General features: G+C 44.6%; 1 protein-coding gene across 2 annotated transcripts in view; it reads left to right on the top strand.

The window, feature by feature from the left end:
• The first annotated feature begins 4,679 nt into the window (after window positions 1–4,679).
• The window catches only part of acadl (acyl-CoA dehydrogenase long chain), a 35,692-nt gene continuing 13,050 nt past the window's right edge, over window positions 4,680–27,321 (top strand). The window contains exons 1-6 of one of the 2 annotated variants that reach the window (XM_033024210.1): window positions 4,683–4,908; window positions 12,139–12,315; window positions 12,736–12,873; window positions 18,247–18,411; window positions 19,774–19,840; window positions 21,146–21,310. In XM_033024210.1, the coding sequence (XP_032880101.1) occupies window positions 4,871–4,908; window positions 12,139–12,315; window positions 12,736–12,873; window positions 18,247–18,411; window positions 19,774–19,840; window positions 21,146–21,310 (750 nt within the window). In that variant the 5' untranslated portion in view covers window positions 4,683–4,870. Of the gene's footprint in view, window positions 4,909–12,138; window positions 12,316–12,735; window positions 12,874–18,246; window positions 18,412–19,773; window positions 19,841–21,145; window positions 21,311–27,321 lie in introns of both variants that reach the window. The other variant, XM_033024211.1, reaches the window with a different exon arrangement.

Raw genomic sequence — 27,321 nt, forward strand, 5'->3', positions numbered from 1 at the left:
ACATTGTTAATTCAGAAACAATGGTTCTGAACTTAAAGAAAGGTAACTTTGAGGGTATGAGACGTGAATTGGCCAAGATTGACTGGCAATTAATTCTAAAAGGGTTGACGGTGGATATGCAATGGAAGACATTTAAAGACTGCATGGATGAAATACAAAAATTGTTCATCCCAGTTTGGCAAAAGAATAAATCAGGGAAGGTAGTACATCCGTGGATAACAAGGGAAATCAGGGATAGTATCAAAGCGAAGGATGATGCGTACAAATTAGCCAGAAAAAGCAGCATACCGGAGGTCTGGGAGAAATTCAGAGACCAGCAGAGGAGGACAAAGGGCTTAATTAGGAAAGGAAAAATAGAACTGGCTGGCAAACAGGAAGCAAAGAGTAGGAGTAAACGGGTCCTTTTCACAATGGCAGGCAGTGACTAGTGGGGTACCGCAAGGCTCAGTGCTGGGACCTCAGCTATTTACAATATATATTAATGATCTGGATGAGGGAATTGAAGGCAATATCTCCAAGTTTGCGGATGACACTAAGCTGGGGGGCAGTGTTAGCTGTGAGGAGGATGCTAGGAGTGCAAGGTGACTTGGATAAGCTGGGTGAGTGGGCAAATGTTTGGCAGATGCAGTATAATGTGGATAAATGTGAGGTTATCCATTTTGGTGGCAAAAACAGGAAAGCAGACTATTATCTAAATGGTGGCCGACTAGGAAAAGGGGAGATGCAGCGAGACCTGGGTGTCATGGTACACCAGTCATTGAAAGTAGGCATGCAGGTGCAGCAGGCAGTGAAGAAAGCGAATGGTATGTTAGCTTTCATAGCAAAAGGATTTGAGTATAGGAGCAGGGAGGTTCTACTGCAGTTGTACAGGGTCTTGGTGAGACCACACCTGGAGTATTGCGTACAGTTTTGGTCTCCAAATCTGAGGAAGGACATTATTGCAGAGAAGGTTCACCAGACTGATTCCTGGGATGTCAGGACTGTCTTATGAAGAAAGACTGGATAGACTTGGTTTATACTCTCTAGAATTTAGGAGATTGAGAGGGGATCTTATAGAAACTTATAAAATTCTTAAGGGGTTGGACAGGCTAGATGCAGGAAGATTGCTCCCGATGTTGGGGAAGTCCAGGACAAGGGGTCACAGCTTAAGGATAAGGGGGAAATCCTTTAAAACCGAGATGAGAAGAACATTTTTTCACACAGAGAGTGGTGAATCTCTGGAACTCTCTGCCACAGAGGGTAGTCGAGGCCAGCTCATTGGCTATATTTAAGAGGGAGTTAGATGTGGCCCTTGTGGCTAAGGGGATCAGAGGGTATGGAGAGAAGGCAGGTACGGGATACTGAGTTGGATGATCAGCTATGATCATATTGAATGGCGGTGCAGGCTCGAAGGGCCGAATGGCCTACTCCTGCACCTAATTTCTATGTTTCTATGTTTCATCAGTGATATCCACATCCTAAAACAACTAATGGTAAAACCAAATTATCGAGACTTGATTCACTACATATGTGATCAAGAAATAGCTCAGAGCTTTGGAACCAAAAAGGCTGTAGGAACTGTCTATATGTTGATGTAGATGTTTCTGCAGCCAAGTTGTTCCATTTAAAGTGCAACATTGTCTTATCCTGATAGTGTGGAAAATTGCCTGAGCATATCCTTCCCACAAAAAGTGGGAATTTTTAATCTGGTCAATGACTGCCTCCACAAAATGTTATATTGTCCAATGCTTTTAAATTAAGTTAGTTGACTTAGTTGAGCAGGATACATCTGGTTTCCTTTTAAGCTTTTTGCACAATTGCAGAACACAATGGAGCTGTCAACCTTAAGGAAATAATAGTTTTGCATAGTGCACCCTGAGTAGAGTTTTGTTGGCTCATTGGCTGGTTAGTTAAGCAATTTGGGCACATACTGTGCTACAAATGGAGGGGAATGATAAAATCATACCAGACAACACCAAGGAAGACATTAAGCAGGGTACTTTTCCAAAAAAAATGAAATTTATACAATTTATAACAGCATATTGAGGCTAAGATTGGTTAGATTTTGTTCACTAATATAGGTGAAGCATTAACTTTCTAAGTCAATAATAATATTTGAATTTATCCACTGTTTAAATGCTTACGCAAGCTCTGTAGAAAGCATTTGATCAGGATTCATCACAGCACGGTTTGGGAACTGCTCCAAGACTGCAAGAAATTGCATAGAATTGTGGATGCAGCTCAGCTATCACACAAACTAACCTCCCTTCCATTGCCTCCGTTGACACTTCACGCTGCCTCGGTAAAGCCACCAGCATAATCAAAGACGAGTCTCATCCCAGCATTCCTTCTTCTCCCCTTTCCCATCAGGCAAGAGGTACAGAAGTTTGAAAACGTTTACCTCCAGATTCAGGGACAGTTTCTTCCCAGCTTTTATTAGGCAAGTGAACCATCCTATCACCAATTACAGAGTGGTCTTGCCCTACCATCTACCTCATCGGAGACCCTCGGATTATACTAAACGGTAATCCTTTTAACCTGTACCTGTACACAGTGGCCGGCTTGATTGTAATCACGTATAGTCTTTCCGCTGATTGGATAGGACACAACAAAAAGAGTTATCTGTACCTAGGTACACGAGACAATAACCTAAATTAACCTAAACTAATCTAAACTGAACTAAACCAAACGACACCAAAAAAAACCACATCATAATGTTTAAAAATGTACACATTAACTTCAATATAGTTTTTTAATAAGAAGACCATACACAATTATTTAGATGTAATTCAGGGCCAGTTTTCACCAAATATTTTAAAATTCAAATGCAAGTATTTTGTTATTAGATCTTAAGCTCTTCCAATAGATTACCTGCACATATACCAACTAGTTATGGCAATTGCAGTAGAGATGACAGAACAGAATAATGTGGATGCTCTTTGGACGGTGGGAACTGAGATGATCACCCTCACCCCACTACTGCACTCCAGACACATAATGCTGAACTGGGATATTTTACATACACAAAATTGTTTTCATCTGTAGTTTACGCAAGGGACACGTACAAAATTAAATTCAGCTCCTGCTGCAGGGATAATGTACACCCTCCATACAGACAGCACCCGCAGTCAGGATTGAACCCGGATCGCTGACGCTGTCAGGCAGCAACTCTACCATTGTGCCACTCAAGTTTTGTTCAGTTTAGAGATACAACGCGGAAACAGGCCCTTCGGCCCACCGAGTCCGCACTGACCAGCGGTCCCAGCACATTAACACTATCCTACACACACTAGGGACAATTAACACTTATTTCAAGCCAATTAACCTACAAACCTCTATGTCTTTGGAGCATGGGAGGAAACCGAACACCCCGGAGAAAACCCACACGGTCACGGGGAGAACGTACAAACTCCATACAGACAGCACCCGTACTCGGGATCGAACCCGGGTCTCTGGCGCTGTAGGTCCGTAGCTCTGCCTTTATTCAAGGCCTTAACATTATACGCTGGGAAAACACTGTGAGGGAAACCAAAATGTTTCAAAGATTCACAGCACCAACAGCATTATTATATTCTCACAATACAATGGTTCCATGTGGATGCAACATTTTTGAAATAATTCATCATTGGTTAATGTCTCTGTAACCTTTCATCTTTGTCTTTCCCCAGAGTTATATTTAACCTCATGTTTCCTGCTATTTAGAAACCACTCTCCCAATTGTATAATGGGTGCAATAAAAATCAACACTTCCTGATCAGTTTTATTACCCTCAGCTTAGTTTCCAACCAGAAATGTTTATTGTAACTAAACTAGCTGTGCTCTGGAACGTAAACACTATGATATATCTATTTATTACCTCACTAACATCCTTAAATTCCCTATATTGGCCATTTTCCCATCACACTTCCCTAGAATGTAAGCTATTGGGTTAAACAGAATATAAACAACTCATCTCCCTTATAATGAAATTTTTTTTGGACATCGTAAACTAAACTACATTAAAAATTATCATTGTACCCAAACATAAGAATCATGCAGCACAGATACAGGCCCTTCATCCTAACTTGCTCATGCCCCATCTGCATTAGTCCCACCTGCCTGCATTTGCCCATATCCCTCTAAACCTTTCCTATCCTTATACCTATCCAAATGTCTTTTAAAAGATGTTTAGTACCTGCCTCAACTACTGTATTTCCGCTGGCAGCTCGTTGCCCCCTCGGGTTCCTATTAATTTTTTTCTCACATCTTAAAATGATGTCCTCTGGTTCTTGATTTCCTCTGGGTAAGAAACGCCATGCATTCACCCTATCTGTTCCCCTTATGATCTTATACACCTCTCTATAAGATCAGCTCTCATCCTCCTGTGGTCCTAGGTATATAATCCTAGCCTGTCCAACCTCTCCCTTTTGCTCAGGCCCTCAGGTCCTGGCAACATCTTTGTAAATCTTCTCTGCATTCTTTCCAGCTTAAATATACCACACTTGACATCACCCTTGCTGTTGCAGTGTTTAGAGAACCCTGGTGAAATCCATGCAGGAGAATGTATAAAGCAAAGATACTACAGGAGCTCTATAATCTTTGGTATAAAGGCCTCACAGTCGGAGCCTGAGGTCAGGATTGAACCTACGACTTTGGCGCTGAGAGGCACATCGCCACCATCTGTGCCCGTTTATTCAACACACTGTACAAGCACGGAGACGAGGCACATAATCCAAACAAGCTGCAATATTCTCGCAGAGTGAGGGATCTTTGGTCCCGCCCCTGGGAGCGGATCCCGTGACCAAAGATGATAGAGTGGGGCAAAGATAGTGGACTATCTCGCTTCGCTCTATGATCTTTGCCCGTGACCCTGTCACCGGCTTCAGCTTCAGCTTCAGCTTCGGGCGGAGAGATGGCGGCGCTGCGGCCGGGCTGGCGGGCAGGCCGCAGGTGAGCGGCAAGGGCGGCCCGGCAAATGGCGCTTGTGATCGACCCCAGGCTGAAGACAAGGGGCTCGGGAATCGAGGTGGGGGCGTGTAGTGAGGTGGATGTGAGCAGATGTTGTAGTGAGGTGGATGTGAGCAGATGTTGTAGTGAGGTGGACGTGAGCAGATGTTGTAGTGAGGTGGATGTGAGCAGATGTTGTAGTGAGGTGGATGTGAGCAGATGTAGTGAGGTGGATGTGAGCAGATGTTGTAGTGAGGTGGATGTGAGCAGATGTAGTGAGGTGGATGTGAGCAGATGTTGTAGTAAAGATACTAGAGTATATTTGGGTTGTAGTGAGGTGGTTGTGAGCAGTGAGTACGGAGAAGTGAGTGTGTCCGACGGGTGCAATTGTGTGTTTTAACAGGTCGGTGTGGAGCAATAGGTTCAGTGAATGCTTGTGAGTAGTGAGCTGCAGTGAGAGTCCAGGGGGGATCCGTTTAAGAATAAGGGGTAAGCCATTTAGAACAGAGACGAGGAAACACTTCTTCACACAGAGAGTGGCGAGTCTGTGGACTTCTCTGCCTCAGGCGGTGGAGGCAGGTTCTCTGGATACTTTCAAGCAAAGATTATAGAGGATATGTGGTCACAGGGACTGCGTGCAAACTCCACAGACAGCAAACGAGGTCAAGATCAAACCTGGGTCTCTGGCACTAAGACAATGGCTCAACCAACTGCACTACAGTGCCACCTGGGTTACTACTCAAAAAACTCAAAGAGGATCCCACACCTCTTTGCAGACTCTCCATGATCACTTCCTGCCTTTCCAAATGTAAATTCATGTGCCTTAGCCCTCAGAAATATTTCTACTAACATCACTAACACTGACAAAAGGATCACAGATCTGTAAAATTGCTTGTCTTATCCCTGCTGTTCTCTTAAGTAAGATACCTCATATGCTATCTTCCAGTAATCTGACATTTTGTCAGTGGCCAGGGAATATTTAAATATATCTGTACTGTCATAAAATGGCAGGCAGTTTGGGTTTATATTGCTTGGAGAAGAAAAATTAAGGTTAACCATCGTCAAACATATAAAATCCTAAGGGAGTTTGCCATGGTGGACGTTGAGATGTTCCTACTGGTGGGTGAGTCGTGAATAAGGAGACATAGCTACAAAATATGAGGCTGGTCATTTAAAAGTCTGAGGGTGGTGTGGGCCAGGTCTAAAGTTAAGGTGGAGATAGATATGTATTTGAAAGATGGAGGAGTTGATGATTATAGGGAATCAACATAGAAGATGTGTTGAGACTCTTATGGATTAGCCATGATCATATTTAATAGCTCCGTGCGCTTATGGGGCAAAGTGGTCTGCTCCTATTTTCTTGTGACGATAAAAGAGATTGCAGATGCTGTAAGTAGAATGCTGGAAGAACTTTGCAGGTCAGACAGCATCGGTGGAGCTAAAAGATGTACATATGGACATATGGTGAAAGAGTGGATTGACTGGGTTTGTATTCACGAATTTAGAAGGATGAGAGGGTTTCTTATAGAAACATAAAATTCTTACGGGGTTGGACAGGCTAGGTGCAGGAAAAATGTTCCCGATGTTAGGGGAGTCACAGTTTAAGAATAAGGGGTAGGCCATTTAGGACTGAGATGAGGAAAAACGTTTTCACCCAGAGAGTTGTGAATCTGTGGAATTCTCTGCCACAGAACGCAGTGGAGGCCAATTGACTGGATGTTTTCAACAGAGAGAGTTAGATAGCTCTTAGTGCTAATGGAATCAAGGGTTAGGGGGAAAAAGCCGTAACGGGGTATTAAAATTAAATTAAATTTCTTTATTTATATAGCACATTTTTAGTCAACTTGCATTGACCCCAAAGTGCTTCACATAATTACATCCACACACACAGGCAAAGGTGGGTGAAGTGTCTTGCCCAAGGACACACACAGGCAAAGGTGGGTGAAGTGTCTTGCCCAAGGACACAACGACAGTATGCACTCCAAGCGGGATTCGAACCAGCTACCTTCCGGTTGCCAGCCGAACACTTAGCCCATTGTGCCATCTGTCGTGCCCATCTATTGATTTTGGATGATCAGCCATGAGCATATTGAATGCCGATGCTGGCTCGAAGGGTCGAATTGCCTACTCCTGCACCGATTTTCTATGTTTCTATGTACATGGTTGAGATCCTAAATCAAACCTGAGAACAAAGAGGAGAGAATACTAGTATGAAGAGGGGTGTGGGTTGGAAGCTGATATGTGATAGTAGGAAAGGGAAAGATGGACAGGAGGAATCGAGTGTGGTGGAGGGATGGGAAACAAATGGAGAAGAAAAGTGGATGTATGTGGGAGGAGAGCACGGGTTGTGAGACATGAAAGACCTAACATTTGTGTTCCATTGGGTTGCAATTGGCCTAGGTGGAATATGAGATATTGTACTTTCAATTTGCTTTGGCATCTCCACAGAAATAGAGAAGATCAAGGACGGACAGGTCAGTAAGGGAGTGGGAAGGAGAGTTAACATGACATGCAACCAGAAGTTTGAGATGGCCATTATGGACAGAGTGCAGGTGCTCCTGAGAACCATTGTTAAAGAGGCCATATCTGCAAAAATGAATACAATAGACCTGGTTGGAAGCAGTGACCAATAATGGGAACACTATTATCTGGTGTTCTTATGTCAGGGCTCCAGCAATCTTCTCTCTTGCTTCTCACTGTAATTTGTGATACATTTCATGAGGCCCTGGGGATTTATTCATCTTTAAGCGCTCCAAAACTCATACTATCTTTTTAATGAATTTCATCCGCCCCTTCTCAAAATTCCTCAACTGCAATGTCAAAGAATCGTAAAGTAATAGATTTAAGAAATACAAACAGGCCCTAGGCCCAACTTGTCCAGCCCAACTTGTGTCTACCTGAGTACAAGGTGAATTAAATTTAATCTTCCATTTCTTGATCCACTTTTCCAGTTGATCTAAAGCCTGTTGTAACCTTTGATAATCTCCTTTGCTGGCCACCTCACTGCCAACGTTGGTGTCACCCACAAACTTACTAATCATATCAGTAGCATTCTCATCCAAATTGTGAATATATTTGTCAAACATCAGGGACCCAGCACTAATCCTTGGGGCACACCACTGATCACAGGCCTCCAATCCAGTCCTTCTCTTTAGTGAATGCAGATGAGAAATATTCATGTATTCTGCATCCTGTACCATCATTGGATAGATTACCATTTTAGTCCTAATTTGTGGGGTGGTTATGGTTGGAGGGAAGGCACACAGAAATGCCCTGTTCCCATCCAGCGGCAGATGCTTGCAACCGAGTTGGGAGCGGGAGGAGCGGTGGTGGCGCGCTGCTGCGACCCGACCCCGGGGATTCGGAGGCTTACCGCAGGTCTGGCAGACAGTAACACCGGGAGCCCGCGGGTCACTGCTGGGGGACCGCTTTTCGGGGCTTCCCCAACGGCGACTTCACCCGCCCGAGTTGCGGGGTTGAAGAGTTCCTGAGCGGGGCCTTACATCACCGCCCCGCGCGGCTTGGAATGGCTGCGGGACTTTGCCAGCGCCCGCCCGGGGCTCCAACACCAAGACCCGGTGCGTGGCCTTGCATCACCCGGCGCGGCGTTAATGACCGCGGGACAATTGCCATCGCCCACCGGGGACTTTGACTTTGACTCTGACATCGGGAGGGGAATGGGAAGTGCAGGGGAGAGATAAGTTGTTTGCCTTCCATCACAGCGAGGAGGAGATGCGCTGTGATGGATGTTTGTGTAAATTGTAGATTGTGTTGTGTCTTGGTTATTTTTTGTGTGTATGACTGCAGAAACAAAGTTTCGTTTGGACCCCTTGGGGTTCAAATGACAAATAAAATATATCTATATCTATATCTATCTATATCTATATATATCTATCTACCCACAGCAAATCCATCCCGCCAGTCTCCCAAATGCTCATTCATATGTATGGGGGTATACACATTGAGTGTTCGTAATCCAGGGAAGACCGTATGGAATACAATGAACTCATGGGATTTATGTGAAAAAAGTAAATAAGTAAACAACATTTTTTAAAATTCAATTCCTGGTGCATGTGCAGATTTGCAATACAGAAAATTGTAATTTGGACCATTTTCTAGAACTGCAAGTCTGTCTTCATATGGGGGTTGCCTGTATTTTTAAATGGGCCTTCCTCCCCAAAACATTCAGGTTTAGGTTTATTATTGTCATGTGCACTAAGGTATGGTGAAATGCTTTGCTTTGCATGTTATACAATCAGATCAAATAATACTATATATAAATATAATCGTCAAACTCAATTACTATACAATACGGTCTCTGGGCAAAACTTAATTACTGAGTAGTTCTTCAAATGTTTTACTTGCAAAACTCACCACTGAAAGTCCTCTATTTTAATTGCAAATAACCCGTTTCAAGATATGGAATGCTGAACATTGTTTTCGGCATCGTAGCGCACCAGTTCCATAGACAGTCTGCAATATGGTAGACTGAGGGGTAACTTTTTCACACAAAGGGTGGTGGGTGTATGGAACAAGCTGCCAGATTAGGTAATTGAGGCTGGGACTATCCCAACGTTTAAGAACCAGTTAGACAGGTACATGGATAGGACATGTTTGGAGGGATATGGACCAAGAGCATGTGGGACTAGTGGAGCTGGGACATGTTGGCCAGTGTGGGCAAGTTGGTCAGAAGTGCTTGTTTCCACACTGTATCACTCTATGACTGTAAGTGAATTAGACAGTACCCTAGCAATGGAAAGATTGTTCATAAGTCTAACAACAGAGGGGAAGTTGTTCCCGACTGCGGCAGTTCGTGCTCTGAAGCTTTTGTACCTTTTCCCCGATAGGTGCGGGGAGAAGGAATGAACAAGGTGGGACAGGTCCTTGATAATGTTCGGTGTTTTTCCAAGATAGCGTGAAGTCTAAATTGAGTCAATGGTGGGGAGTGAGGTCTGTGTGATGTACTGGACCACATCTATAACTCTCTGCAATATCTTACATACATCCCAAACCAAGCTGTGATGCAAGTATGCTTTCTATGGTGTATCTGTCAACGTTTGTTAAAGTCATTGAAGACATGGTGGATTTCCTCAGTCTCCTGCCGAAGTCGAGACATTGGTCTGTCCTCTTCGCTGTCACATCAATGTGGTTGGTCCACGACAGATTGTTTGTAATATTAATTCCAAGGAACTTGAAGCTCTCCACTATCTCCACGTTGGTAACACTGATGCTGATACTCCACCATGCTTCATGAAATCGATAACTAGCTCCTTTGTCTTGTTGACATTGATGGAGAGGTTGTTGTCCTGAAACCAAAATTGTAAATGGAGTTTGTGCCAAATTTGGCCGCACAGTTGTGAGTGTATAGGGAGTATAGTAAGGGACTGAGAACGTATTCTTGCAAGGTACCAGTGTTAAGAACTATTCTTGACACTTAGAGCTTTGGCCACTTATTCCAAAAAAAATCATTAAATGACATTTCAACCACCTGACTGTCAATCATCTCTAAGATTAGGTCTAATATTTCCCTTCTTTGCTAGGATTATGTGCACGCCAGTTCAAAGAGCTCTTTTGGACACACTTTAAAAATTCCACCTCATCTAATCCTTTCACATGAAGTGATCCCAGTTAATTATGGAGAAGGTGAGAGAGTGTGAGAGAGCAAGTGTTTAGTGAGAGTCATACTGTATACACCAGGACTGGAACAATGTCAAGTCAAGTCACATTTATTTATATAGCACATTTAAAAAACAACTCTCGTTGGCCAAAGTGCCGATCTGAGGGACCTGGAGGTGGAGTGGTGGGTTAGAAGACTTTTAATGTAGGAGGGGGCAAGCCCATTGAGGGTTTTGTAGACATAGAGGAGGGTCTTGAAATGTATACGGAACCGCACAGGGAGCCAGTGGAGAGAGGCCAGGATCGGGGTGATGTGGTCCCTTTTTCGGGTGCCCGTCAGGAGTCTCGCTGCGACGTTTTGGACCAGTTGCAGGCGGGACAGGGAAGATTCTTACTTGCTCCAGTGCCTGTAACATTAACCTAGAATGCTGAGTTGCCAGGTCTGCCCTTGTATCAACTTAGAGTTTAGAGATACAGCATGGAAGCAGGCACTTTGGCTCAATGAATCCACACCAACCACCGATCACCCATACACAAGTTCTATGTTCAGTACAGAGAAATGTTAGTAAATACTATTTTATGAAAAGGTTTTTGAAAGTATTAACTTTCATTTTGGCGTATAAATTTGTGCTAAATTTGTGGTGGGCGGCGCGACTCTCGTCAGCAGCGGCCTCTGCAGTCCGTCTGCGTTTTTATTATTTTATGTCTATGTTTTGATGTAGTTTTTGTTATTTTTTGTTGGGGTATGTGTGTGGGGGGGTGGGGGTGGTGTGGGGGGGAGGGGGTAAATTTTAAATCTCTCCCTGCACGGGAGACCCGACCTTTTCTTTGTCGGGTCTCCGTTGTCATTGGGGCTGCAACGAGGAGCGGCCTCCAACAGGAAGACCGGGGGCTGTGGTGCCGACTACTCACCTCACCGTCGCGGAGCTGGCCGAGTCCAGAGCGGGTGGAGCTGCGGTGGACGCTGCTGCGGCCCGACCTCCAGGGTTTCGGAGGCTGCAACTGCGGGTCTGGCGGACGGCGACACCGGGAGCCCACGGGTCCCTGGAGGGAGACTGCTTTTCGGGGCTTCGGCAACGGCGACTTCTCCCGCCCGAGTTGCGGGGTTGAAGAGCTCCTGGAGCGGAGCCTTACACCATCGCCCCGCGCGGCTGGGAATTGCCGCGGGATTGCGAGCGCGCGCCGGGGGCTCTAACATCAATGTATCTAAATTTAGCCTTAAGCTGAATAACCTGTGTTTAATAATGTTTTATATTTTATCTTTTTAATTTGCAATACACAAGGTGAACTCGACATGAACTCGACCTTGCATCACCCGGCGTGGCTTTAATGGCCACGGGACAATCGCCATCGCCCGCCGGGGGCTTTGACTTTGACTCTGACATCGGGGGGGGGGGGGGGGGGGGGGGAGTGCAGTGGAGAGATAAGTTTTTTTGGCCTTCCATCACAGCAATGTGATGGATGTTTATGTAAATTATGTTGTGTCTTGGGTCTATTTGTTTGTAATGTATGGCTGCAGAAACGACATTTCGTTTGGACCTCAAGGGGTCCAAATGACAATAAATTGAATTGTATTGTATTGTATTGTAAATGTTTAATACAAATTTCTTATTTTAGATTATATAGTGCAATAACACAAAGTCATGAAACCCACAAGATTTCTCGTCCAGAAACTACCTCTGCCAAGAATCTAATGGACATTGGCACTCGACGGATATTTTCTGAAGAACATGATATATTCAGACAAAGCGTGAGGAAATTCTTTGAAGCAGAGGTCATTCCATATCATGCACAGTAGGTGGCTTTCTCAATATTAAGTAGACTGAGAAGAAATAGTTTGATATTTTCTTCAAGACATTTAATAATTGATCGCATTATATTTTTGTGTGTTTGCTGCCAGATGTTTGCAATGTTGATGGTGGGTCCAAGCCAGCCATGTTGATGGCTGCTCAATGCGTGCTGCATGTGATATAGATGCTTTTTGACCACCGGCTGCGTGAGATTCATGGTTGTTCTGCACTAACTTCCCATTGCCAGCTGTGTGAGGTACTGTTGGCTCTTCACTGCCAGCTGTATACATTATTAATGACAGCATGAACCCAGTAATGTGCAGTATTGTTGGAGCTGTTCTCTGTCAGATGAATGTGACATTGGCATCATAGAGATTTGCTGCTAGGAATCACATGCCTTGGTGAACAGTTTCTGTTGTTTCAGGTGGGAAAAAGATGGTCAAGTCAGTCGAGAAGTTTGGGAAAAAGCTGCACAGCAGGGTCTTTTGGGAGCCAATACATCAGAAGAGCATGGCGGACTAGGTGGTGATGTGCTTTCTGCCGCTATCATTTGGGAGGAACAGTAAGTACATTAAATGTGGCATAGCTGAGAAGTTTCACATGCAATAATGGGTGAGAATACAGAAATGTTTCCTACTGTCCACACTGATCTAAAACATTTGTAAAATAGTGTGACAAATTAGACTATAATGGTCCTGCTATAACACGATAGTTGTGTTCATAAGAAACCTTGCGTTATAGACAATCATGTAATAAAACCAATTGTGTCAATTGGAAAAAGGGGTTTAGCAGCTAGAGAGCTTTGGACCTACTACAACAGAATTATTTTTCCCTGCAGGATTTTGAAAATAAGTTTAAAAAAAAATAGTATTGAGTTTACTTTTGTTACTACAAGTTTAAAACGCTAAAGGCTGTATTTTACATTGTTTGATTGAGTATCATTGCACCAGTGTAAATCAAAACAATTGCATGTCAATTGCAATGGTGTCCTAAAGTGAAACTAGCAGTCTCTTGTGAGACGATGGTGTTTGATTACTGCGGGGAGGTTACATTGTAGATTGGTTACATGAAAAGAGATTTTTCTTCCAACATTGATTTACTTTTCCCAAAATAGATATTTTTCTTTTGAAGGTGGACACAAAATGCTGGAGTGTCTCAGCGGGACAGGCAGCATCTCTGGCAAGACCCTTCTTCAGACTGATGTCAGGGGAGTGGGTGGGACAGAGATAGAATGTAGGCGGAGACAGTAAGACATTGGGAAGAACTGGGAAGGGGGAGGGATGGAGAGCAAGGGCTATTTGAAGTTAGAGAAGTCAATGTTCATACCGCTGGGGTGTAAGCTATCCAAGCGAAATATGAGGTGCTGTTCCTCCAATTTGCGCTGGGCCTCACTCTGACAATGGAGGAGGCCCAGGACAGAAGAATCAGATTGGGAATGGGAGGGGGGGTTAAAGTGCTGAGCAACCGGGAGATCAGGTAGGTTAAGGCGGGCTGAGCGGAGGTGTTCAACGAAATGATCGCCGAGCCTGCGCTTGGTCTCGCCGATGTACAGAAGTTGACACCTGGAACAGTGGATACAGTAGATGAGGTTTGAGGAGATGCGTGAACCTCTGCCTCACCTGTAAAGACTGTCGGGGTCCTTGGATGGAGTCAATGGACAGGTGTTGCATCTCCTGCGGTTGCAGGGGAAAGTACCTGGGGATGGTTTAGGTGGGAAAGGATGAGTTGACCAGGGAGTTGCAGAGGGAAAGGTCTCTGCGGAAAGCAGAAAGGGGTGGAGATGAGAGGATGTGGACAGTAGTGGGATCCTGTTGGAGGTGGCGAAGGTGTTGGAGGATTATATGCTGTATGCGATGGCTGATGGGGTGGAAGGTGAGAACAAGGGGGACTCTTTCCTTGTTGTGAATGGGGGGAGGTGAAGCAAGAGCGGAGCTGCGGGATATTGAGGAGACCCTAGTGAGGGCCTCATCTATAATGGAAAAGGGGAACCCCCGTTTCCTAAAGAATGAGGACATCGATGATCTAGTATGGGGAAAATCTCTTCCTAGGTGCAAATGCGGAGTAGACAGAGGAATTGAGAGTAGGGGATAAAGTTTTTACAGGAAGCAGGGTGATAAAAAAATGTAATCTAGATAGCTGTGGGAGTCAGTAGGTTTGTAGTAGATGTTGGTCAATAGTCTGTCTCCTGTGATGGAGACGGTGAGATCGAGAAACGGTAGGGAGATGTCGGAGTTGGTCCAAGTGAATTTGAGTGCCGGATGGAAATTAATCATCAGGTTGATGAAGTCAGTGAGTTATGCATGGGTGCAGGAGGCAGCACCGATGCAGTCATCAATGTAGCGGAGGTAGAGTTCGGCGATAGGGCCAGTGTACGCCTGGAACAGTGATTGTTCGACGTACCCAACAAAGAAGCAGGCATAGCTGGGACCCATGCGAGTGCCCATAGCTATGCCTTGGATTTGGAGGAAGTGGGAGGAGTCGAAGTTGTTAAGGGTAAGGACCAGCTCTGCTGGCAGAGGAGTGTATTAGCAGATTGAAATTGGCTGGTTCTGTGGTTGAGGAAGAAACAGAGGGCTTTAAGACCTTCCTGGTGGGGGATGGAGGTGCAGAGTAAACCAGCATCCTCAGTTCTTTCCTAGATATTTTTCTCTTGTCAATTTCCAAAATAACATGTGGTTATCTAGTTTCAAATTGAAACTGAGTAATAACCAATTTGGCCCACATAATACTAAACATTTAGCCTGATTTACCAATTATATTCAATTTGCGTTATGGAACTAAGCTGTTTGACGCTGCTTGCATCTGTAAGGGAGATTATTACTGTGATTTATCAATGAACATTTATGTGCTTTTACTACATTCCTTTCCATTGATGTCTCGGTAGCAGTGTGAAAATTGGTAATGTAATCTGCCTGGATTAGTATTGGTTTATTATTGTCACATGTACAGAGGTACAGTGAAAAAAATGTTTTACGAGCTACCTTGGCAAATCATATCATACATAGGTACTTTATTGTACTGCAAGAGAGAAAAAGAAACAGAATACAGAATGTAGTGTTAAGGCTGTAGAGAAAGTACAGGGAAAACAAATCAAGTGCCGCAACAAGGTAGATTAAGAGATCAGAAATTCATCCTTAGAACATAGAACATAGAACAGTGCAGCATTAGAACGGGATCTTCAGCCCATAGTGTTTGCATCGAACATGATGCTGACCAGTTAAACTAATCTCATCTGACTGCACATGATCCACAACCTTCTATCCCTTGTGCTTTCATGTGCCTATCTAAAAGCCTCTTAAATGCCACTGTCATATCTGCCTCCACCACCACACCTGGCAATGCATTCTGCACCCCAACCATTCTCTGTGTAAATACACTTGCCACGCACATCGCTATTAAACTCTACCCCTCTCACTTCACAGCTATGCCCTCTAGTGTTGGACATTTCCACCATGGGGAAAAATCTACTACTTGATCTATCCCTCATAATTTTATATACTTCTTTTTCTTATCAAATGAGAGTACGATAGCAGCAGGGAATAAATGTTCTCTAATCTGGTGACACGTGCTTTCACGTTTTGTATCAATGGGAGAAAGGAAAAGAAAGAATGACCAGGGTTTGAGTGGTCCTTGATTATGTTGACTGCTTTCCTGAAGCAGCATGAAGTGTAATGGGGGGAGTGGGAAGGGGAGATGAAAGGGAAAGGGGAGGGTGGAGGGGAATTTGTTGGGAGGGATGGAGAAGGGAGTTGGGCAGACTGGTTTGCATGATGGATATGTTAATAACTAATTTCTTGTGGTCTTGGGCTGAGCAGTTGCTGGATTGTAAACAGCCTGTCCCACCAGCATGCGACTGCATGCGGCAAGCACGACCTAACGTGGTCGCTTGATCCGTACGGCCTCGCGGGGCCGGTCCCACTTCAATCGCCAGAGCCGTATGGAGTTGTGTGGGGCTGGTCCCGACATCGCGCGGGCTCCGAAAAACTGACACTGTCCAGAAATTCCACGCGGCAACGGCCTGTTGGCCCGCAGCCGCATTGAGGCCGTACGCACCGCCTCGACGGGCGTACGCAGCGTCTCTACGCCGTACGCAGCGTCTTGTCACCGTACGCGGCGTCTTGACGGCATACGCCTAGCGCGTGGCATTGCGCGATGACGTCACCACCCGGGATGCCGTTGCGTGATGACGTAAACGCCCGACGCCATGTGACATCCAAATTCAGTCGGCCCGCTTCCTGCCCAGCTGATTGGTGAGTATGATGTCGGGACCAGCCCCGCACAACTCCAGACGGCTCCGCGGTTGGAAGTGGGACCGGCCCCGCGAGGCCGTAAGCCTCAAGTCACCACGTTTGGTCGCGCTAGACGCATGCAATCGCATGCTGGTGGGACAGGCCCTTAAAGCTTTAGGCTAGGTTGCTTTCTCTGGTGCATCTATAAAAATTGTGTCATTTGTGTGAAAAGTGTGATTTTTTTTTTTATGTTCTCTCTGGAGTTCTCTAACAAAGAGCTTGCACAAATGCAATAAACATAGTGGTTCTCATGACCAATGTCATTCCCAAGTATGCTATGTGCAGAAAGATAAAGCAATGTTTTTGATATAATCTCACTTGCATTTTAGATTGGTATAGAGAAGCAGTGCCCAGTTACCCATGAACAAAAGTTCTATCACTACTGTAAGAGAAGTCTTGCTATAAATTATTTAGACTTTAGAGTTGCAGTGCATAAACAGGCCCTTCGGCCCACCGAGTCTGCACCAATCAGTGATCATTCTGTACCCTAACACTATCCTACATACTAGGAGCAATTTACAATTTACAAAAAACAATCTACAAACCTTTACGGTTTCTGGAGTGTGGGAGGAAACTGGAGCACTTGGAGAAAACCCACACGGTCACAGGGAGAATATATCAACTCTGTACAGACAGCACCCATAGCAAGGATCGAACCCGAGTCTCTGGTGCTATAAGGCAGCAATTCAACCGCTGCGCCATTATGCTGCCCTAAGATGCCTGTCTTATTGGAAATTAGGAGAAATCTAACACAACACTAGAGTTAATCAGTAATTGACAGGAGTTTTATGCTTGACGTACGATTCCCTTTGGAAAGAGTAATTCGCTGTAATATGCAGATGTGCTCAAAGGCTACAGAAAACATTTAAAAACAGTGGAAACATTTTAATCAAAATTCAAAGTGCTGGAGAGACTTAGTGGGTCAGGCATCATTAGTGGAAGGAGTGGTTAGGCAACATTTTGGGTCGGACCCATCCTAAGACTGATTGCATAAGGGACGGAAAAAGCTGGAAAAGAGAGGTGGGGATGGGACAAAGCCTGGCAAGTTCCCAGACTATAGGTGCTGTCTGTAAGGTGTTTGTACTCCCTGTGACTGAGTGGTTTTTCTCCGGGTGCTCTGGTTTCCTCCCACATTGCCTCTGGTGTGTAGGATGCAAAACTGGGATAACATATTGGTCAGTGCAGATTTAGTGGGCCGAAGGGCCTGTTTCCACGCTACATCTCTAAACTAAACTAAACTAAACAACAGGAGAGGGAGGTGGGGGGGGGGAGGATGGATAATGGAGTTTAATGCAGATAAGCGCGAGGTTTTGCATTTTGGGAAGCATGACCTTCACAGTGAATGGCAGGCCCGTGGGGAGTGTTGCAGAACAGATTGATTTAGGAGTGCAGGTATATAGTTAATAGAAAGTGGTGTCACAGGTAGATAGGGTTGTAAAGAAGGCACTTGATACATTGGCCTTCATCAGTCAGCGTATTGAGTACAGGAGTTTCAACATTGTTACAGTTGTACAAGACGTTACAATAATATAAAATGGGATTGGCGTAGGATGGGGTGCCTAATGGTTGGTGTGGATTCTGTGGGCTGAAGGGTCGGTTTGGGTGCTGCGAGTGACTCTGTGACTGATTACTGTATTCATTTCTAGGATGTATGCAAACTGCAGTGGACCTGGTTTCAGCTTGCATTCAGACATTGTCATGCCCTATATCACTCGTTATGGTTCTAAAGATCAAATTGAACACTATATTCCTCAGATGGTTTCTGGTAAATGTATTGGTGCCATTGCAATGACGGAACCTGGTGCCGGCAGGTAAACAATTTTAAATTAGCGGTCAGTTTTTCTGATGTTAAGCACATTATAGTCTAATCCAAAATGAAATAAATAATCTTTATCCCTCATTCATTAAATATGTTTCTTCCTCATAATAAATACTGCATTCCTTTCCAATTTCTCCTGAAGAAGCTGACTTTCACCGAGGTAATGATCCCTACTCTAACAGCCCTCCCACAACAGATGATCCATTTTTAGGTGCAACACAATTTAACCACAGGATCGGTGAACTGAGGTTAGGAGAAGGAACGTTGACTAATGACAGCTAACCTAACATGGAATCCTTGGAACAACCCTGGTCTGATTCCCTTCAACTTTGCAACTGTTGGTAAAAGTTGAAGTTCCATTTTCCATTCGGGGAAACTCAATGCTGCTGTTCAGTTACAGCTTGATACGGGCTGGGCAGTGTGTTCTGGGCAGACCTCTAATGGTCATCTATATGCTGCATGTGTCAATCTGGTCACATGTTACTTTGGGTTTGAATTAATCTGTCTGAATTGAGCTTTCAAAGTTGGTGACGCGACACCAGAGTTGCAGTCTAACAAAGAGGATTGTTACAAATACCAGCCTGCAAATGGTGCAGGTACTAGTTGATGCTCAGGTTTGACAACTTTGATTAAAAAATTAAGATACTTCCAGTAGTTGTTATTTCGTGCATGATTTCAATGGTGGCGCAAGCAGCTACAACTTTGCACAGGAGCCTCTTGAGACAAACACCCAAATAAAATTGAATCAAGATGCAATAACTGTACATACTGGAAAACAGATTTTTAAAAAAAGAAATAGTAACACAGTATTTGTACAGAGAGAAACAGAGGTTAAATCTAAGAAAAACATATAAAGTGATTTTGCAGAGAAAGTGGCAGGGTGCGATTGGTGGAGTGTGGTGAGAACAAATGGAGTCCTTTGGTAGGGCTAGAGACCCACAGAGAGTGGCACGTGGAGGTGGTGCTGAAGGAGAGAGGGTGAATTACAGCTGATCTGTTTGGAGATGCTTGTTTTTCTCTTTCTTTTGTCATATTTCATCTCCCATTATTATTTAATTATTCATTACTATTCATGACTGAGAGAACTGCAGAGCTTTGATCTGATCTGTTAAACATGTTTTAAGTTGCGGGGGGGATAGGTCCTTCAAATAAATGTAATGCTAGGTGGATATCTACAGTGATTTCCTTGCAGCCAGAGAGAAACATGAGCTAACTCTGATTCATGTGCCCAAAACACCAAATGAAATAATACTCTTCTACCTGTAACTTGCCTGCCAAATACAAGCATTTTAAAAATAAGAGACAAGGCTCCCCATAACATGGTTCATTAACTTTAAAACTTGACTCTTTGCAGTGATTTACAAGGAATACGAACACATGCTAAAAATGTTGATGGTGACTGGATCCTCAATGGCAGCAAAGTAAGGAAGATTTCTTTTTTTTAGTGCATGCAAAAATAATGCAATGGGTTTTTACTTTCTGCTTGATAATGATGAAGTGCAGCGATACACACATTTTGCACTTCAGGTGTTGATGGGCAGTGATGCCATAAAAAAAGATCTGATGTTTAACAATGAATTTGCTGACATTTCGGACTCTTTCAGACCACTTACGTTATTATAATCACGTCAGATCACTTCATGTCCACATTAAACACCAACTTCAAATTTAGTTTTAATTTGTCTACAGAAAAGTAGGTCATTCTTTTACATTCCCATTTTACAATGCCTACTTTAACACACTCTCAATAGTTTATGATTTTATTATCACTGACATTTTCTTCCTTCTCTTCAATAATTTTATTGATTGTGACTGACTGACTGACGTCTACAGCTCTGCCCTCATCAACCTTTTTGGTTACCTTCAAAAAACTTGCTGTCCTTTAGTTCCCAGGCTTTTCCTTACAGCTCTTCTTAAATAGAGGCACAATGTTTGTCACCCTCCATTCCTTTCAGCACCTCACGTATTTAATGATGATCCGTATTTATCACAGCCAGGGCAGCTGCAATTTCTTCTCTAGCTTCTGATAGTGTCCCTGGATTTATTTGATTAGGGCCAGGGTATTGGTCTACCTTCATACATTTTAGTACGTTCAGTACCACCTTGACCGTAATACTGACTGTCCACAAGACACTTCCATTGACTGCCTCAAGTACTCTGATCTTCATGTCTTTCTCCACAGTAAAAACAGAGGAGAAATATTCATTGATTCTTTCAAGAGAGAGCTAGATAGGGCTCTTAAAGATAGCAGAGTCAGGGGATATGGGGAGAAGGCAGGAACGGGGTACTGATTGGGGATGATCAGCCATGATCATATTGAATGGCGGTGCTGGCTCGAAGAGCCGAATGGCCTACTCCTGCACCTATTGTCTATTGAGATCATTGCCCATCTCCAGTGGCTCCACACCGGCTACAACCTACGAGAACCTCCGACCTCCCGGCAACGCATTAGGACCTCCTGGCGACCCACGTACGGCACGAGAATTCTCACTACTCTCCATGGCGGCTTCATTCTAGTCGGTGCTAATTTTTCAACATGTTGAAAAATTTGCGGTGACCACTAGTTCCCAGAATGCGGGAACGCCTCGCGATCATGAAGGCGATTCCCCAGCAACCACTCGTGAACATGTGGCGACTGCAAAGTCTCCTGCAGTCGCCTAAAAAGTCTCCCACGTGGGACAGGCCCATTAGAGTATCTCCATTTAACAACAAATCTTTTATTGTAGGTTTTTATAACAAATGGCTGGATGTGTGATGTGGTCATTGTTGTAGCTGTGACAGATCCTCAGGCACATTCTCGAGCCCATGGGATAAGCCTGTTTCTTGTGGATAATGGTGTGAAGGGATTCATCAAAGGAAAGAAGCTGGAGAAAATTGGTTTGAAAGCACAGGTTAGTCTGTCTTTATTTAAACTTTTGAACATTTTTTAAATGGCAGTTTTCTCTAACTTTATTCGACTCCAGTATGGCTTCAGCATTATGAAGCAAGAACTCTAGTAGATACATTGGGAGCAGGTGTTATTGGGTAAGTTTATATCTGATTGGGAGTCTTTTAAAAGCCAGTTGATAAAAGTTCCAGATTGGCATATTCCATTAAGATGGAGGGATAAGGATGGCAAAGTAATGAAATCTTAGATGACCAAAGAGGTGGTAAATTTTGTCAAAACAAAAAAAGAAGTGCATGCAATTTTTAAGAAGATTAAACCAGACTGTGCTTTTGAGGAATATAAACAAGGAGGAAAGAACTCAGTGGGCAAAGGGCCCTCAAAATGGTTTTGGCGAGTTGGATTACAGAAAATCCCAGTTTTTTATACCTACTTTAAAATAGGGGAGTAACCAGGGAGAAGGTAGGACCGCTCAAGGAGAGAATTTGTGCTTGGTGTCTGGGGATGAAGTGAGATACTGAATGAGTGTTTTGCATTTATATTTACCAAGGAGAAAGACATGAGGCCATTGTGGAGAATACTAATAAGCAAGTTTTATGATTAAGGAGGAGGAGGTGTTGGGGCTCTTGAAGAGTATGTGATAATCCCCAGGGCCTGATATTGCGAGAGGCAAGAGGGGAGATTGTAGGAGCCTTGGCAAAGATTTTTTGTGTATTTTCTAGCCACAGGTAAGGTCCCAGAGGACTGGAGAGTAGCTAATGTTGTTCCTTTGTTTAAAAAGGGACTGAGAGAATCCAGATAATTATAGGCCAGTGAGCTTTATGAAATCTATTGAAGACGATTGTTCATGATAGGATTTATTCCCAGGGAAGATAATGTGTTATCTAGGGATGGTCAGCATGGCTATGTACCAGTAGGCCACGTTTTACTAACATCATCAATTTTTTTGAGGTGATGGTGATTGACCTCAAATAGGGCATTGGATGTGTGGATATTAGCAAGGCATTTGATAAAATCTCCCATGGTAGGCTGATCCAGAAGATTAAAATGCACGGGATTAACGGTAATTCGGTGATCTGGATTCAGAACTCGTAGAGAACAGAGGATTGTGGAGGAAGGACAATATTTAGGCTGGAGGTCTGTGACCAATGGAGTTCCACATAGATGGGTTGGTTAGTAAGATTTTAGAATGACACCAAGATTACTGGGGACTTGGACAGTGGGGACTGCTGTCGAAGTATACAGCGGGATATAGAACAGTTACAGAAATGGGTGGAGAAATTGCAGATGTAGTTTCATCTGCAAGTGTGAGATGTTGCAACAGATTTGGCAGTAAGGGGAAATATACAATTATAGCAAATCCATAGCTCCCTGAAAGTGGCAACACATGTAGGGAGTGGTAAAGAAGGCATTTGGTATGCTTGCCTTGGTTGGTCGGGGCGTTGATTATAAGAATCAAGAAGTAATGACACATTTTTATGGGACTTTGTTTAGGCCACGTTTGGAATATTGCATGTCATTCTGGTCACCCCAATACAGGAAGGATGTGGAAGCTTTAGAAAACATGCAAAGGTGGTTTATAAATTGCCTGGATTGGTGCATATTACCTACAAGGAGAGGTTGGACGGACTTGGATTGTTTTCCTCTATTGGAGGCTGAGGGGAGACCTGATAAAATAATGTAAAACAATGAAATGCATTGATAGGGTAGACAGTCAGTTGTGGTGGTGGAGCTGATAATATCCCACAATATCCGGAAGTGGCGGCGCTGTTAACAGCTGCGGCTCGCCTGCAGTCCGTCTGTCTTTACTTTTTTCTGTTGTTTTTTTTGTCTTGTTTTGGTTAAGTTTTAGTTTGTTGGGTTGTGTTAGAGGGGGTGAAACATGTTCTCTGTCTCTTCCTTCGGGGGAATGTGACTTTTTCGTGTCGTATCCCCCTTCTCTGCCTCCGTCTGCGCTGAGGCCTAATGGCGGAGCTGGCGGCCTCCAACCTGCGACCGACCCCGAGGCTCCGGAGGCAGAGCCAGCCAGGACTTACCAACGAGAGGCTGGCCGTCTTCGGGACTAAGGCAGCGGTGGCCCGACTTGCTGGTGCGGCGTTCTGGCTTTCGGCAGCGGCCTGGAGCTGATGCAGCGGGGCTCGGAGCTGAGACTGCGGGACCCGGAGCTGGGGCAGCGGCCTGGAGCTGGGGCGGCTGCCTGGAGCTGGGGCGGCGGCCCGGAGCGGAGACTGCGGGACCTGGAGCGGAGACTGCGGGACCCGGAGCTGGGGCGGCGGCCTGGAGCGGAGACTGCGGGACCTGGAGCGGAGACTGCGGGACCCGGAGCTGGGGCGGCGGCCTGGAGCGGAGACTGCGGGACCTGGAGCTGGGGCGGCGGCCTGGAGCGGGGGCGGCGGCCCGGAGCTGGGGCGGCGGCCCGGAGCTGTTGCTGTGGCGGGCCGTCTCGGAGCGGAGACGGCGTTCCGGTTTTCGGCGGCGGCGACATCACCACGGAGGTCCGCTGGTCTGGAGAGCGGCATCTTCGGCCTGGATCGATCGCCTCAGCGCAGAGGGAGAACAAGGAGGGAAGAGACGGAGACTTTGCCTCCATCACAGTGAGGATGTGCTTGGTGAACTCACTGTGGTGGATGTTTAATTTGTGTTTATTGTATGTTTTGTTATTATTGATTCTGTGTATGACTGCAGGCAACATAATTTCGTTCAGACCGAAAGGTCTGAATGACAATAAAGGATCTATCTATAAGATACAGATGGTAAAGAAGGCATATAGGTATGCTTGGTACACAAAATTGCTGGGGAAACTCAGCGGGTGCAGCAGCATCTATGGAGCGAAGGAAATAGGCGACGTTTCTGGGTTTCGGCCCGAAACGTCGCCTATTTCCTTCGCTCCATAGATGCTGCTGCACCCGCTGAGTTTCCCCAGCAATTTTGTGTACCTTCGATATTCCAGCATCTGCAGTTCCCTTTTGAACATATAGGTATGCTTGCCTTCATTGCTAGGTGCATTGACTACAAGTGTCAGGAAGTTATGATGCAGCTCTATAGGACTTTGGCTAGGACACATTTGGAATATTGCGTGCAGTTCTGGTCGCCCCATTACAGGAAAGATCTGGAAGGGTGCAGAGGTGGTTTACCAAAATGCTGCCTGGATTAGAGGGCTTCTGCTACAGGGAGAAGTTGGATAGACTTGGATAGTTTTCTCTGAAACGTCAGCGGTTGAGGGGAGACTTGATATAAAATTATAAAACTAGTATATAAAATTACGGGAGGCATAGGTAGCATAGAAAATCAGAACCTTTTTTTCCCCAGGGTGGAAATGTCAAACACTAGAGGGCATAGTTATAAAGTGAGAGGGAGAAAGTTTAATGGAGATGTGCGGGGCATGTTTTTTACATAGAGGCTATGGAGGCCTGGAACTCATTGCCAGGGGTGGTAGTGGAGGCAGATACGATAGTGGCTTTTGGATAGCCACATGAAAATGCAGGGAATAGATGGATATGAATCATGTGCAGGCAGAAGAGATTGGTTCAGCTAGGCATCATGTTTGGTACACAAATTGAGGCACAAAGTGCACGTGCTGTGTTGTACTTTTCTATGTTCTAGAATCCAGTTTTTAATCCTGATAAGAGCAAGGTGAGGCTTTTTTGGAGGAGTCATAGGAGTAGGACATACACCATGAATGATAATGCACTAGAGAGTATAAGCGAGTTCGGCATTCCGAAAAACGCAAGGAATCAAGGGATTTGTCAAAGGTCGAACGCTATAAAGAAAAATAGAATTAAGCGCTGTAATAGAAACATAGAAAATAGGTGCAGGAGTAGGCCATTCGCCCCTTCGAGCCTGCACCGCCATTCAATATGATCATGGCTGATCATCCAACTCAGTATCCCGTACCTGCCTTCTCTCCATACCCTCTGATCCCTTTAGCCACAAGGGCCACATCTAACTCCCTCTTAAATATAGCCAATGAACTGGCCTCAACCACCTTCTGTGGCAGAGAATTCCACAGATTCACCACTCTCTGTGTGAAAAATGGTTTTCTCATCTCGGTCCTAAAAGACTTCCTCCTTATCCTTAAACTGTGACTCCTTGTTCTGGACTTCCCCAACATCGGGAACAATCTTCCTGCAATCTTCCTAGCCTGTCCAACCCCTTAAGAATTTTGTAAGTTTCTATAAGATCCCCCCTCAATCTTCTAAATTCTAGCGAATACAAGCCGAGTCTATCCAGTCTTTCTTCATATGAAAGTCCTGACATCCCAGGAATCAGTCTGGTGAACCTTCTCTGTACTCCCTCTATGGCAAGAATGTCTTTCCTCAGATTAGGAGACCAAAACTGTACACAATACTCCAGGTGTGGTCTCACCGAGATCCTGTACAACTGCAGTAGAACCTCCCTGCTCCTATACTCAAATCCTTTTGCTATGAATGCTAACATACCATTCGCTTTCTTCACTGCCTGCTGCACCTGCATGCCTACTTTCAATGACTGGTGTACCATGACACCCAGGTCTCGTTGCATCTCCCCTTTTCCTAATCGGCCACCATTCAGATATTAGTCTACTTTCCTGTTTTTGCCACCAAAGTGAATAACCTCACATTTATCCACATTATACTGCATCTGCCATGCATTTGCCCACTCACCCAACCTGTCCAAGTCACCTTGCAGTCTCCTAGCATCCTCCTCACAGCCAACACTGCCCCCAGCTTCGTGTCATCCGCAAACCTGGAGATGTTGCATTCAATTCCCTCGTCCAAATCATTAATATATATTGTAAATAGCTGGGGTCCCAGCACCGAGCCTTGCGGTACCCCACTAGTCACTGCCTGCCATTGTGAAAAGGACCGTTTACTCCTACTCTTTGCTTCCTGTCTGCCAGCTAGTTCTCTATTCACATCAATACTGAACCCACAATACTGTGTGCTTTAAGTTTGCATACTAATCTCTTATATGGGACCTTGTCGAAAGCCTTCTGAAAGTCAAGATATAACTCATCCACTGGTTCTCCCTTATCCACTCTACTAGTTACATCCTCGAAAAATTCTATAAAATTTGTCAGACATGATTTACCTTTCATAAATCCATGCAGACTTTGTCCAATGATTTCACCACTTTCCAAATGTGCTGCTATCCCATCTTTAATAACTGACTCTAGCAGTTTCCCTACTACGATGTTAGACTAACTGTTCTGTAATTCTCCGTTTTCTCTCTCCCTCCCTTTTTAATAAGTGGGGTTACATTAGCTACCCTCCAATCCTCAGGAACTACTCCAGAATCTAGAGTTTTGAAAAATTATCACTAATGCATCCACTATGGATGCACAGAAGGGATATGTTGGCGTTGGAAAGGGTCCAGAGGTGGTTTATGAGAATGATTCCGGGGATGATTGGGTTAAGGTATGATGAGTGTTTGATAGCCCTGGGCCTGTACTCACTGGTGTTTAGAATGATGGGGGACCTCATTGAAACTTACCGAATAATGGAGGGCCTGGACAAAGAGGATGTTCCCTCCAGAAGACATAGCCTCAGAATAAAAGGATGTGCCTTTAGAAAGGAGATGAGGAAGGATTTCTTTAGCCAGAGGCTGGCGAATCAGTGGAATTTATTGCCACAGACAACTGTAGAGGCCAAATCTTTGAAGCGGAGATTGACAGGTTGTTGATTAGTAAGGGTGTCAAATAGATCAGCCATGGTTGAATGGTAGAGTGGACCTGATGGGAAGCATTACCAAATTCTGCTCCTATTACTAAGGACCTCGCTCGCCCATCTCCTTTGGTACCACACGGAAATTACTGCTTTGGTTTCTAAGGGGCCCAATTCTCTAGTTACTCTCTTTCCTTTAATGATAACATTTATTTGGATTTTCCTTAATATTAGTGCAATCTCCTGCCTCCTTTTTGCCCTGCAGATTTCTGTCTTAAGTATGTACCTCAATTCCCAAAACGCTTCCAGAGATAAATTTAATCCCAGCTGCCTAAACCTGTCCAATACCCCATTCTTTTTCCTGACCAGTGCTTCA

Source organism: Amblyraja radiata, chromosome 7, assembly GCF_010909765.2.
Source record: "Amblyraja radiata isolate CabotCenter1 chromosome 7, sAmbRad1.1.pri, whole genome shotgun sequence".
Classification (NCBI taxonomy): Eukaryota; Metazoa; Chordata; class Chondrichthyes; order Rajiformes; family Rajidae; genus Amblyraja; species Amblyraja radiata.